This window comes from Clupea harengus, chromosome 6, assembly GCF_900700415.2.
Source record: "Clupea harengus chromosome 6, Ch_v2.0.2, whole genome shotgun sequence".
Classification (NCBI taxonomy): Eukaryota; Metazoa; Chordata; class Actinopteri; order Clupeiformes; family Clupeidae; genus Clupea; species Clupea harengus.
In genome coordinates, this window is record NC_045157.1 from 3,835,682 (window position 1) to 3,848,022 (window position 12,341).

Genomic DNA, 12,341 nt, shown 5'->3' on the forward strand with positions numbered 1-12,341 from the left:
TGGCAGAGGAATACACGCGTTTGAGTTTGTCTCGCAGGCAAGTTCGCTGTCGTCACGTGAATGCAGGAGTAACGTGACTTTTGGGAGAAACGGGAAGTGAGTGAATCATGATCAGATGCCTGTTGGTCTTGAGAACTATACCCGTGTCTGAAGTGGGAGAACTTCAGTAGGTCTCTTGTTTTTTCGGTTACCTTTATGCTTGTGGTAGGTAAGTTAACCTAACAGTTAACTTGACGGGCAAAGGCAACAGCGCTCGACTCTAACTGCTGTTGAGGGAGGTAAGTTGTGTTTCAATATGCTTTCACTAACGCTTTTCGTAGTGAGATCCCTATCTGGTTTGTAACCCCGTTTTCTCGGAGTCAGGTATACACTGGCTAGCATGTTGTAAGGTTTCGTTTACTTAGAAATGGCAAGGTCGGCGTTTGAACAGTGAGAACGTTATGAACCGTTTGTTTAAATAACTTTGCTCACGGACACAAAGCAAGGAAGGGCGATGTATCAGGGCTGTAAACCCCGTCGTTGTAATTGTCATGGCTCTGATGGCATTTGCCTTGTCAGTCAGTTCATCCATATTTAGTTGACGAGGAAAGTTTACAAATGTCTGTTTACACTGTTAAGACGCATATAACTCAATAGCGCGTAAAACTCATTTTACAACATTCAGAGTGATCCTTTAGTGAAGAAATGTTGGAAGCCCTGCTCTGTGTCATGACAAAAGATAAGTGGGAGAACCGTTTACTGCAATGTCCAGAATATTTTGACGTTGCGAGTAAAACAACTGGTATGCGAAACCGAGAGAATTTGGCCAAATGCTTTATCAGATCTTTCCAGTTGAAACACGATAATGGGCTACAAAAGTGCATTTAAAGGCAATTGTTAAAAAAAAGAGGATATTAGCCTATTCATTATTTGTATACAATTAACACCTTAGGCCTGTGGGTAGTAGTCTGGGTTACAATGCCTCAGGTTACTGGCCTAATGGTCACTTATTTGCCTCCTATGCTGTGGTTGAGAATACATAACTGCTTTATGATGACCTTTGTGAGTGGAATCAGTTTGAGTATTAACACTGTAACCTTTAGCAAGATGGGTATTTTCCACACGAGTTTCAGTTCATATTTTAAGAGCAGCGTGACAGTCCCAAATGGGGACACTTGGGGAAACTGTACAGTACAACCGAAACCAGACAGTGAAATCTCTGCCTCCCTCTCTCTCTCTCTCTCTCTCTCAGGTGACTATGGGGTCTTTGTTTCGGAGTGAGGAAGTTTGCCTTGTGCAACTTTTCCTTCAGTCCAGCTCAGCATACAACTGTGTCAGTGAACTGGGAGAACTGGGAATAGTGGAGTTCCGTGATGTGAGAATAAAATGGACACTTAGCACACACTCAAATGATTGCACTCACTCAAATCACAGTTGCTTACACACACACTGTTGTCTTAGCTTTTTTTTGTATGGATCATTTCACCCCAAATGCGGTTAACCTTGAAACCGATCTGGCCCTGATCTGTTTCAGAAGACGCTGCCGTTTGTGACACATTGTCTGTTTGGCTGAGCTGGCATGATGAGGGCTTCAGGGCTTTTGCATTTATAGTCCTAACAAGAATAAGAAAGCCGTACAAATGGAACAAAATTACAAGCACCTGTTTGTCAAGCAATCTGACTAGTTTGAAAGTCATGTAGTCTGAGCTTAGCATTAGAATCAGATGTGTTAAACCTCTCTCTCTGTCTCTCTTTTTTTTTTCCAGTTAAATCCTAACGTGAATGCATTTCAGAGGAAGTTTGTAGGTGAGGTGAGGCGCTGTGAGGAAATGGAGAAGACTTTTGGTGAGTTTTGGTTTTGGTGACCTCATTGTTGTGACCTCATTGTGGTGTGCAGACATACGCACTCGATGGCTCTTTGCCCCTCTCCTGCTGTTCTCACCCATCATGCCCCCCCACCCCCGGTTCTAGCCTTCCTGGAGCAGGAGATTGGCCGCTCTCTGTCGCCCACCCTGCGTACCCCTTTGAAGCAGCTACCCCTGCAAACCCCCCCAGCCCCCCAACCCAGGGAGCTGCTCACCATCGAGGAGGAGAGTGAGAGGCTGGCTCGCGAGCTAAGAGAGGTAGCTACAGGGAAAGACTTGCATCTGTATCCACATACTGAGCTCTTATCCATAGAGTTACTCAGGAGATCTTTTGTTTGTTTGTTTGTTTGTTTGTTTGTTTGTTTGTTGCCACAGGTTTCCAGGAACAGAGATAGCCTCCGTGCTCAGCTTACCCAGCTGTGCCAATACAAGGGAATGCTCAGTCAGACCCTCTCTCTCACTGAATCACAGGTCAGGACCACAATTACCCTCACCACCCTATTCTTACCCCACATGCCCTATCACTCCTGTTTATCACTAAGTGGCTGCATTTATCATTTCCTTATCTAATAGCACGCACACACGCACAAACACACGCACAAACACACGCACAAACACACGCACAAACACGCACACACGCACACACATACACAAACAAACAGACATGCATCAAGTCAAAGTGTTCCCAGTCATCACAATCACAGTATGCCAGTATTCGCAACATGGAAGTGATGCTACATATTCTTCCTGGGACTAAAAGGACATTTTGTCACTTTTCACACCTACAATCTATGGCTATGAGCGCAATATCAAGCAGGAAGTAGTACACTGTTCCCATCTTCCCCATTTTCTTTTAATACTTATGCCAACTGTCATTCTGACCAGGCTCCTCCGCCCTCCTTTGAAACCGCCGGCCGGCAGGATGTGCGCCTCAGCTTCGTGGCGGGCGTAGTCCACCCCTGGAAAGTACCATCCTTCGAACGGTTGCTATGGCGAGCATGTCGCGGTTACATCATTGTTGACTTCTGTGACATGGAGGAAAAACTGGAGCACCCCGACTCTGTAAGGAACGGAGATATGTGTGTGTATGTGTGTTTGATAAAGTGTGAGTGAGTGTGTGTGTGTGTGTGTGTGATAATTAAGGCAGCATCACATCATTGTTGACTTCTGTGACATGGAGGAAAAACTGGAGCACCCCGACTCTGTAAGGAACGGAGATATGTGTGTGTATGTGTGTTTGATAAAGTGTGAGTGAGTGTGTGTGTGTGTGTGTGTGATAATTAAGGCAGCATTGTCCAATATCGACTCATGTTTCCATTCATGTACATCAGTCAAAATATCAGTATGTAAAAGATCTTCATCAGGATAAATGAATGATACACACACAGTACTCCCATGATAATTACTGATACGATGCTTCTGACCAGACACAACCACACACTTTCCCGATAGAGACACGTAATAGAACACTGTGTTTGTCCAGTTCTCAGAATGTGTGAAGTAAGAAATAATGCCTTTGAGCGCAGGAAAAGTGTGCTAAGTCAATCCTGTCACATGTCCTGATGACATTTGAAATGCATTATTATTATAATTATTATTATTATTAATACTTTCAACTTATATAGCGCTTTTCTAGGTACCCAAAGACGTTTAACGCATTATTCTCCTTGTCTGTTATTTCAACCACAGGGGGAGATGATCCAGTGGAAAGTCTTCCTCATCTCTTACTGGGGAGACCAGATTGGCCAGAAAGTGAAGAAGATCTGTGACTGGTTAGTCTTCAGTACTGTGTGCTGCCTAACCCACACTAACTAACACACGCGGGAAGTTACCATATTGTGCAATAGTAAAAAATTAAAAGTTGAACTCATACTTTAACTTCCCCTCCATACATCCCCTAAACCATGCATCATTCAATTCAATTCAATTTTATTTATATAGCGCCATAACAATACAATTGTCTCTACATCTCTGCATCATGCATTCACAGCTTCCACACACAGACCTTCCCGTATCCAGACAGTGTTGCTGAGAGAGAGGAGATTCTCGGTGGATTGGGGGTGAGGATTGAAGACATCAAGTCGGTGAGTTTGGCTGTCAGGGCGGAGACTCGAATCTCACTAAGTATCTGCTCAATCACAAGTTCTATTTACAGTGTTTCACACACACACACACACACACACACACACACACACACACACCTATGATTATGTATCACCACTCCCTCCTTTCTGATTCTGATTATTTTCTCTTTCTCTGTCTACTTTTATCCTCTACTTTTTACGTTGGCTCTATCCTCTGTCCAATATCTCTCTATCACTTCCTTCTCCTCTCCTCTCCTCATCTGCTCTCCTCGTCTGCCCCTCTCCTCTCCTCCTCGTCTTGTTTCCTCTCCTCTCCTCTCCTCTCCTCTCCTCTCCTCGTCTCGTTTCCTCTCCTCGTCTCCTCTCCTCTCCTCTCCTCGTCTCCTCCTCTCCTCTCCTCCTCTCCTCGTCTCGTTTCCTCTCCTTGTCTCCCTCTCCCCTCTCCTCTCCTCTCCTTGTCTCCTCCTCTCCTCTCCTCCTCTCCTCGTCTCGTTTCCTATCCTCTCGTCTCGTCTCCTCTCCTCTCCTCTCCTCCCCTATCCTCTCCTCCCCCTCTCCTCTCCTGGCCTGCTCAGGTGATGACTGAGACGGAGCAGTACCTGCAGCAGCTGCTGGTGAAGGCCCTGGCCGTGCTGCCCCAGTGGAAGGTGCGCGTGCAGAAGTGCAAGGCCGTGCACATGGTGCTCAACCTGTGCAGCCCCTCCGTCACGGAGAAGTGCCTCATCGCCGAGGCCTGGTGCCCCGTGAGCCAGCTGCCTGCCCTGCAGAGTGCCCTCAGAGAGGGGGGGGTAAGAGAGGGACAGAGGGGGGGCATGCGTGAAGCATGGTGTCATATTTGATCAGACATTTAATTTAATAGCACACTTTTTGATTCACTTCCATTCTCTCAGTCTTTTTATTATGAGTCTTTATCCTTTATCCTATGTTTTTTTTTCTTTCTTTCTTTCTATCTCTCTCTCCCTCCCTCTCTCTCTCCCTCTCTCTCTCTCTCTCTCCCCCCCCCCCCCAGAGGAAGACTGGTAGTGCAGTGGACTCATTCTTCAACAGACTTCCCACCACAGTTTCCCCTCCTACCCTCTTTCCCACTAACTCCTTCTCCGTGGGCTTCCAGAACATCGTGGATGCTTATGGAATAGCCTCCTACAGGGAGGTAAACCCAGGTAATACACACGCATCATTCTCTCTCACACACACACACACACACACGCACGCACGCAAACATCATCATCATCATTCATCATCAGATTTCACTCTCTGTGTTCGTCATCATTTTGTGAAAGGGTTCTGCATTGGAGCAGTGGTCATTTAAATGGAGATATATATATATGGTATAGCTTGAATTTGAGTACAGGTATCACCAAGGTATTAGCATTGCCTTCTTTTGGTTTCATTTGAGTGAATTGCACTCAGAAGTACACATGGCATCATAGCAGGTGTCCACTGTGGCTAACCCCTTTTCCCTGGCATCTCAGCGGTGTTCACCATCATCACATTCCCCTTCCTGTTCGCCGTCATGTTTGGGGACGTGGGTCACGGTATGCTGATGTCCTTAATTGCTCTCTGGATGGTGTTGGAAGAGAAAGACCCTAAACTGAGGAACAACACCAACGAGGTAACACACACACTCTCTCTCACACACACACACACAGAGATATGCAAATACTGAGTCTGTTAAGAGTCTTTAATGTTCATTTTTTCAAACATGTTAAGTCGCTTTGGACAAGAGCGTCTGCCAAATACCTTAACTTAAACTTGTTCTTTCAGTGCTAAGACTCCTGTGTGTCATGCTGACTGTGCTGTACTAAAGAACAATAAAAAACAATAAAAAATGGCTGGTCTGGAGTAGACCTTTAATGCGTGCTCCAGATGTTGATCCAAATTGGCTGGTCTGGAGTGGACCTTTAATGTGTGCTCCAGATGTTGGTCCAAATTGGCTGGTCTGGAGTGGACCTTTAATGTGTGCTCCAGATGTTGATCCAAAATGGCTGATCTGGAGTGGACCTTTAATGCATGCTCCAGATGTTGATCCAAATTGGCTGGTCTGGAGTGGACCTTTAATGTGTGCTCCAGATGTTGGTCCAAATTGGCTGGTCTGGAGTGGACCTTTAATGTGTGCTCCAGATGTTGATCCAAAATGGCTGGTCTGGAGTGGACCTTTAATGCGTGCTCCAGATGTTGATCCAAAATGGCTGGTCTGGAGTGGACCTTTAATGCGTGCTCCAGATGTTGATCCAAAATGGCTGGTCTGGAGTGGACCTTAAATGCGTGCTCCAGATGTTGATCCAAAATGGCTGGTCTGGAGTGGACCTTAAATGCGTGCTCCAGATGTTGATCCAAAATGGCTGATCTGGAGTGGACCTTTAATGTGTGCTCCAGATGTTGATCCAAAATGGCTGGTCTGGAGTGGACCTTTAATGCGTGCTCCAGATGTTGATCCAAAATGGCTGGTCTGGAGTGGACCTTTTTAATGTGGGCTCCAGATGTTGATCCAAAATGGCTGATCTGGAGTGGACCTTTTTAATGCGTGCTCCAGATGTTGACCCGGCTGCATGCTGTCTCTCTCTCTCTAGATCTGGCGCATGATGTTTGGCGGGCGGTACCTGATTCTACTGATGGGGCTGTTCTCTGTGTACACGGGTGCCATCTACAACGAGTGCTTCAGCCGAGGACTCAGTCCCTTCTCCTCTGGGTGGCACATCCAACCCATGGCCCAGCATTACAACTGGACGTGTGTATCTAACCACACATGCATACGTAAATGCACACACATTCACATATACACACACGTACAGGCGTACACACGTACACACACATACACACACACACACATGCGTACACACACACACACACACACACACACACTCACATACAAGCAAATTAGCACACGGTCACAGTCACGAAACCGCGCTCGCATACCCACACACACAAACAGGATATGCATATACCCACACACACATCTCTCTTTTTGTCACTCTCGCACCACATTCCTTAAGTCTTACAAATGCTACATTTAGGTCACCCTCTCTAGCCTTTTGTTTAATACAGGGATCCTGCAATGATCACGTTAAGGAGACCCTGCATTATGCGACCTTTGCATGTTTATACCAAATCAAACAGATCTAGCATAATGCCACTCCAGTGTGTTATTTTACATAGCATGCCAGTGACGGTGTGACATTTAACATAGCCTCTATGTGATCTGTAATGCCACATTCGAGACCACTCGGAACTTGGATATTTCCAACCCTGAACATTGCACTAGAACACCACTTAAAGTTGTAGCTCCGACTCAGAAACTCGGAGAATAAATATCCCCTGCTTCAGTGAGGCACGTCGTTCAATTTGACATAGGCCTTTACTATATCAAAGGTTAAAAAACCTTTTTAGATGTGTGAAGATTCATGAAGAGGCAATGTGTCAAAATGAACAAGAAAAAAATACTTAATTTTTGATAGCCAACAGATAAAAGGAAAATCCACTCTTGAGCCATCACCACATTATTGGGTTTACATTTGGCTTGAACGCATCGCATCATGTCAGAGGTTCCGAATTCTGAGTTGTGTCGAATGTGCCATAACATACGCTTTGGAAATAAACTAGTCTACCTGTTGGTTTCTAAAACAATGATGGATGAACTTGCTGTCGGCCGGCTCTTGCAAGCCATGCGCATTTCTAGCAATGTTCAGACTGAAGCAAAGTTGGTGTGAATCATGTGTAAAATGTTAATGCTTATAATGTCTGAATTACGTGTTCTGACAACACCATAGTCTTGCTTCATGTTGGTTAACTGCTAGGCAGCGTCACGCACCTGGTCTGCCTTGACGGCTGTCTCTTCCACACAGGCGTCATTCACGCTGGAGGAACTCCAATGATCCCCCATTCCGCCTCCTTATCTTCTTCTACAGAGCAGCGAGGCGGAGTGAAGGCACAACATTCCCGCTGTGAAAATGCTTTAGAAATTGCCTCTCTGTTCACCTGACCACATGAATGCATCCATCTATACACACACCCTGCCAGCTTTGTTTCGGTCCCACTATGTGCTAAACGCTTACTCGCTGGATTTTTCAGCAACATTTTAAATGTGAAGCTATGTTACAAGCTGTAACTTTAATAAACTCCCTTTTCTTTTCTCTCTTTATGTTTCAGGGCTGAAGATATAAGTAACAATCAATACCTCACTTTGGATCCTAATGTCCCAGGGGTGTTCACTGGACCATACCCTTTTGGCATTGACCCAGTATGTTACTATACACACACACACACACATTTTCATTCATTGCTAAATCTAAATTTCACTCTTCTGCATCAACCTGCCTTTTAAAAGAAGCTTAAATGTAGTCATCAGCAACTATCATTGACCTACATAACGACACTTTTCCAGTAGTTGCTCATTTTCTGCGTCATCTTGCTAACCCAACGCTATTGTTCCTTCAGATATGGGGTATGGCCAATAATCACTTAACGTTCCTCAATTCATACAAGATGAAGATGTCTGTAATCATTGGAGTTATCCACATGACCTTTGGCGTCTGTCTGTCCTTCTTCAACTACGTGTGAGTCTTCAAGATGGCCGCACTGTCTGTGGTTAAATGTATAATTCTACAGGTGGAACTGTCATCTTGATCTCCTCAATGGGGAGGAGGGAATGGGTGACTTTCAGCAACTGAGTTCAGCTTTTTTGTGTTTTATTTGCAGGTTTAGATAACTTTCTCTTCTCTGTTTCTCTTCCTCTTTCTCTCCCTGTTTCTCCCTTAGGCACTTCAAACAGTTCAGCTCTATATTTCTGGTGTTGATCCCTGAGCTGATGTTCATGCTGTGTTTGTTCGGATATCTGGTATTCATGGTGATTTTTAAGTGGCTGGCCTACGGACCTGCCGACTCCAACAAGGCACCCAGCATTCTCATCCACTTCATAAACATGTTCATGTTCACTGAAAACGCGAGCAATCCTCCTCTCTATGAGGGACAGGTGGGTCAATTGCGTGAATGCCTTCTTTACTCTTAAAGGTGGAGCCTGTGATTCTAGTGAAAGGTTGTTGACATTTGAGCAGAACAGCCAATCAAAGCACATGCCTCCCTTACGTGCTCCTAAAGCAACATCTTGATTGGCTGGAATAGTGTGTGGCTTGGTTCGAGCCATTTCATTTGTTTCCCAAGTCTGTGTACCTGAGGTTTTTTGTGTTTTGTTTTTTTGAGTACACGGACAGCTAGAGGACCAGGAGGGGTTGAATGTGACAAAGTGTATTTGATTCGAATTACAGACTGCTCTGTTTAGACCTGTTGGGACTGTGTGAGTGTAATGGATAACCATAAAAGGCCACGTCCCCTGTCTCTATTTGTGCAGATGATGGTGCAGGCGGTTTTGGTGGTGGTGGCTCTGTGCGCTGTTCCTGTGTTGCTCCTGGGGAAGCCCATTCACCTGTATGTCCAGCACAAGAGAAGGGGCGGCCATCTCACGGTATGTGTGTGTGTGTGTGTGTGTGATTTTAGTCTCTTAATTATGTATGACAAATGCTTTTTTTGTGTCACAGAACTTGTGTGTAAATGTATTTAAAGGTTGGATGTGTGTGCACTTTTATCATTGTTTGTGTGTGTGTGTTTGAACAATTTGTCCCTTTCAGGGGGACCGGCGGCCACTGCTGGCAGAGAATGGTTCCATAAATGCCCAGCAGGTGGAGGTAGAGAGTGGCAGCCATGCTGAAGAAGAGGTGAGGAGGGGGGAGGGATGAAATGGACAGGCAGAGTGAAGTTTAGAGAGGACTGATGGCAGTAATAACTGTTCATTTGTTTTGCTTAATTTCAGTCACTGGAGTCAGAGTAGAACCTGTAAGTATAGGTGTGTAGGAGAGTAGTGTTTTAAACTGCCACCTTTTGTTGTTTTGTCTGTCCTTACCATTTGTTGTGCGTGTTCACTAATCAGCCATTAGTAACATTAGTATATCTCATCATGCCAATTATGGTCAGCTGACTTTCCAAGACCTCCATTGTCTCCTAATGGGTTTTGTTAATGTTTCATCATCTCACAATGTATTGGTTGGTTAGAAATATTCTAGAAATATATCGGTCATCTGTCTCGCCATTCATTCAGTCCTTTCCCCGTCTCCTCCCGTCCGTAGGAGTTTGACGCGGCAGATGCGTTCATGCACCAGGCCATTCACACCATAGAGTACTGCCTCGGCTGCATCTCCAACACCGCGTCCTACCTGCGCCTGTGGGCGCTGAGCTTGGCCCACGCACGTAAGACACACAGACACAGACACACACACAGACACAGACACACACACAGACACACACACAGACACACACACAGACACACACACAGACACACACACAGACACACACACACACAGACACACACAGACACACACACACACACACAGACACACACACACACACACACACACACAGACACACACAGAATATGTGTTTCAGACCTTGTAGAGTGGAGTTGAAATGTGCGGCGTGTGTAATGTGTGTTGTGCTCCTTGTAGAGTGGAGTGGAGATGTGCGGCGTGTGTAATGTGTGTTGTGGTCCTTGTAGAGCTGTCTGAGGTGCTCTGGGTGATGGTGATGAGGATTGCGCTGAGGTCCCAGCCGTATGTGGGCTCTGTGATGCTGGCAGCCATATTTGCAGCCTTCGCAGTGCTCACGGTGTCCATCCTGCTGGTCATGGAGGGACTCTCTGCTTTCTTGCACGCACTTAGATTGCACTGGTGAGCTAAAACGTGCACACACACACACCTTTTGGTTGTCAGTGTGATCACTGGACATTGTGTGTACTTTAAAAACATGAATATATACCCATACTAATCTACTAATATTGATTCATTCTTTCTCTCTTTCTCCTTTTCTTTTCCTCTCAGGGTGGAGTTTCAGAATAAGTTCTACGGTGGAACCGGATACAAGTTCAACCCATTCGCATTCACATCCATAATCAGCATTTCATTAGGGAATTAATTCATGACTTGTTTTTTGCCTATTACATGTTGTTGAAGAATTATGTAATGAAATCATGCATTTGATATGCACTACGGGCACCACCATTTTAAAGATGGCGTTTGCGGTCCTTTCTTTGTCTTTGCTTTTGTTTTTAAAATTTTAATTGCATTAATTCTTTAGTGGTATGTTATAGCTTTGGTATTCTGTTCAATCCCATTGGTGACTTCACCTCTCAAATCTCTGTACCATTGACGTGACCAATATATGTGCCAAACAAATTTTGTGACGTACATTAAGTGCGACTGAGACTGACTCGAAGGTCGTCATGAACGTTTCTCCTATCGATACAACCATTTTTTTCTTACCTGATGACATGCCAGATCCCTGAGGAAATCAAACATTTTACAGATCAGTGTAAACTTCACAGAAAACATTTTTTGTCATATATGAAAATTGTTACTGATCCATGAACAGACACCTGTCACTGTCACAGATATTTTGCCTCTAGTGTCTCCAAACGTTACCCATACAGTGTTTCTACCTCATGGAGTAAATGCATCGCCTAAATGTCTTAGAAACGTGTACACTTTGAGTGCTCCACTTTTGACAATGAACTTTGTGGGGTTTGTAGGAGCTGATTTAGAGAAGCATCATGCGAATGGTCCCGTTTAGTTCTCCTTCCCCTCGAAATGATTCCAATGCTTCAAAGACCATTCTAAGCTGTTTTTTCATCTTTTTTTGATGATTTCATGAACAACATCCCAATATTTTATGAAGTCGTTTTTATTTACTTAGACCATGTCAGATTGTAGCCTAACATTCACATTTTTTCTCTCCCACCTCTGGAAACATGGATTTACATGTATTGACTGACAGTCTGTCATTTCCCCCCTAAATTTGATCAAATGTTTTACAAGTTGCTTTGAACAAAAGGGTCCAAACTATAACTTTAACTATGTAATGTGTCTGCTACAGTCCTCAAGCAGTCCGTATAAATTAACCAAAGAATTGCATCGTGGAAGTGGAAGTGACGATCTGATATAAAAAATAAAGTGGCATTTAAGTGTCTCAACCAGCATGACATTGAAGACAAAACTGGATGTGGCAGGTAGCAAGCACAGTAAAACAAAGAGAAAAAAAATACTTCTGTGGGCCAATGTAATTCTCTCTGTGGAATGAGTTCACCCGACTGAACAGCTTTAAAATTATTTTTGTGATCATTGTCCGTGTTTTTCACTTTTTGTTTCACTTGTTTGAGCTGGTTTAATGGATGCTTATTAAAGGGAAAACTAGCCGATGAATACTGTGATCATGTATCCTTGGCTACTTGAAATAACAGAAGATGTGTACGTTTTTTCTTTTGTTTTCTTTTGATGCCTTTGCCAATGTCACCTTTTCAAAGGAATAACATTAAAGCCAGTGTGCATTTCTGTATTTGGTGTTTGTGCAGCCTTGGACTAAAACTGGGACTTTT

General features: G+C 44.4%; 1 protein-coding gene across 2 annotated transcripts; it reads left to right on the forward strand.

Moving 5' to 3' along the window:
- Positions 1-11: 11 nt before the first annotated feature.
- tcirg1b (T cell immune regulator 1, ATPase H+ transporting V0 subunit a3b) lies at positions 12-12,205 on the forward strand. Of its 2 annotated transcripts, XM_012837314.3 has the most exons (20): positions 12-278; positions 1,232-1,354; positions 1,746-1,824; positions 1,951-2,102; positions 2,220-2,315; positions 2,730-2,906; positions 3,534-3,616; positions 3,835-3,928; positions 4,504-4,716; positions 4,938-5,088; positions 5,401-5,540; positions 6,499-6,656; positions 8,075-8,165; positions 8,363-8,481; positions 8,684-8,897; positions 9,273-9,386; positions 9,550-9,636; positions 10,045-10,165; positions 10,470-10,641; positions 10,792-12,205. In XM_012837314.3, exons 2-20 carry the CDS (start codon positions 1,238-1,240, stop codon positions 10,883-10,885), a joined length of 2,472 nt encoding a protein of 823 aa, XP_012692768.2. In that variant the 5' UTR covers positions 12-278; positions 1,232-1,237; the 3' UTR covers positions 10,886-12,205. The 2 variants fall into 2 exon arrangements, with proteins under 2 accessions (XP_012692768.2, XP_031424648.1); XM_031568788.1 differs by lacking the exons at positions 12-278; positions 1,232-1,354; positions 1,746-1,824; ... (1 more) ...; positions 2,220-2,315; positions 2,730-2,906 and adding an exon at positions 3,002-3,048.
- The last annotated feature ends 136 nt before the right edge of the window (positions 12,206-12,341 follow it).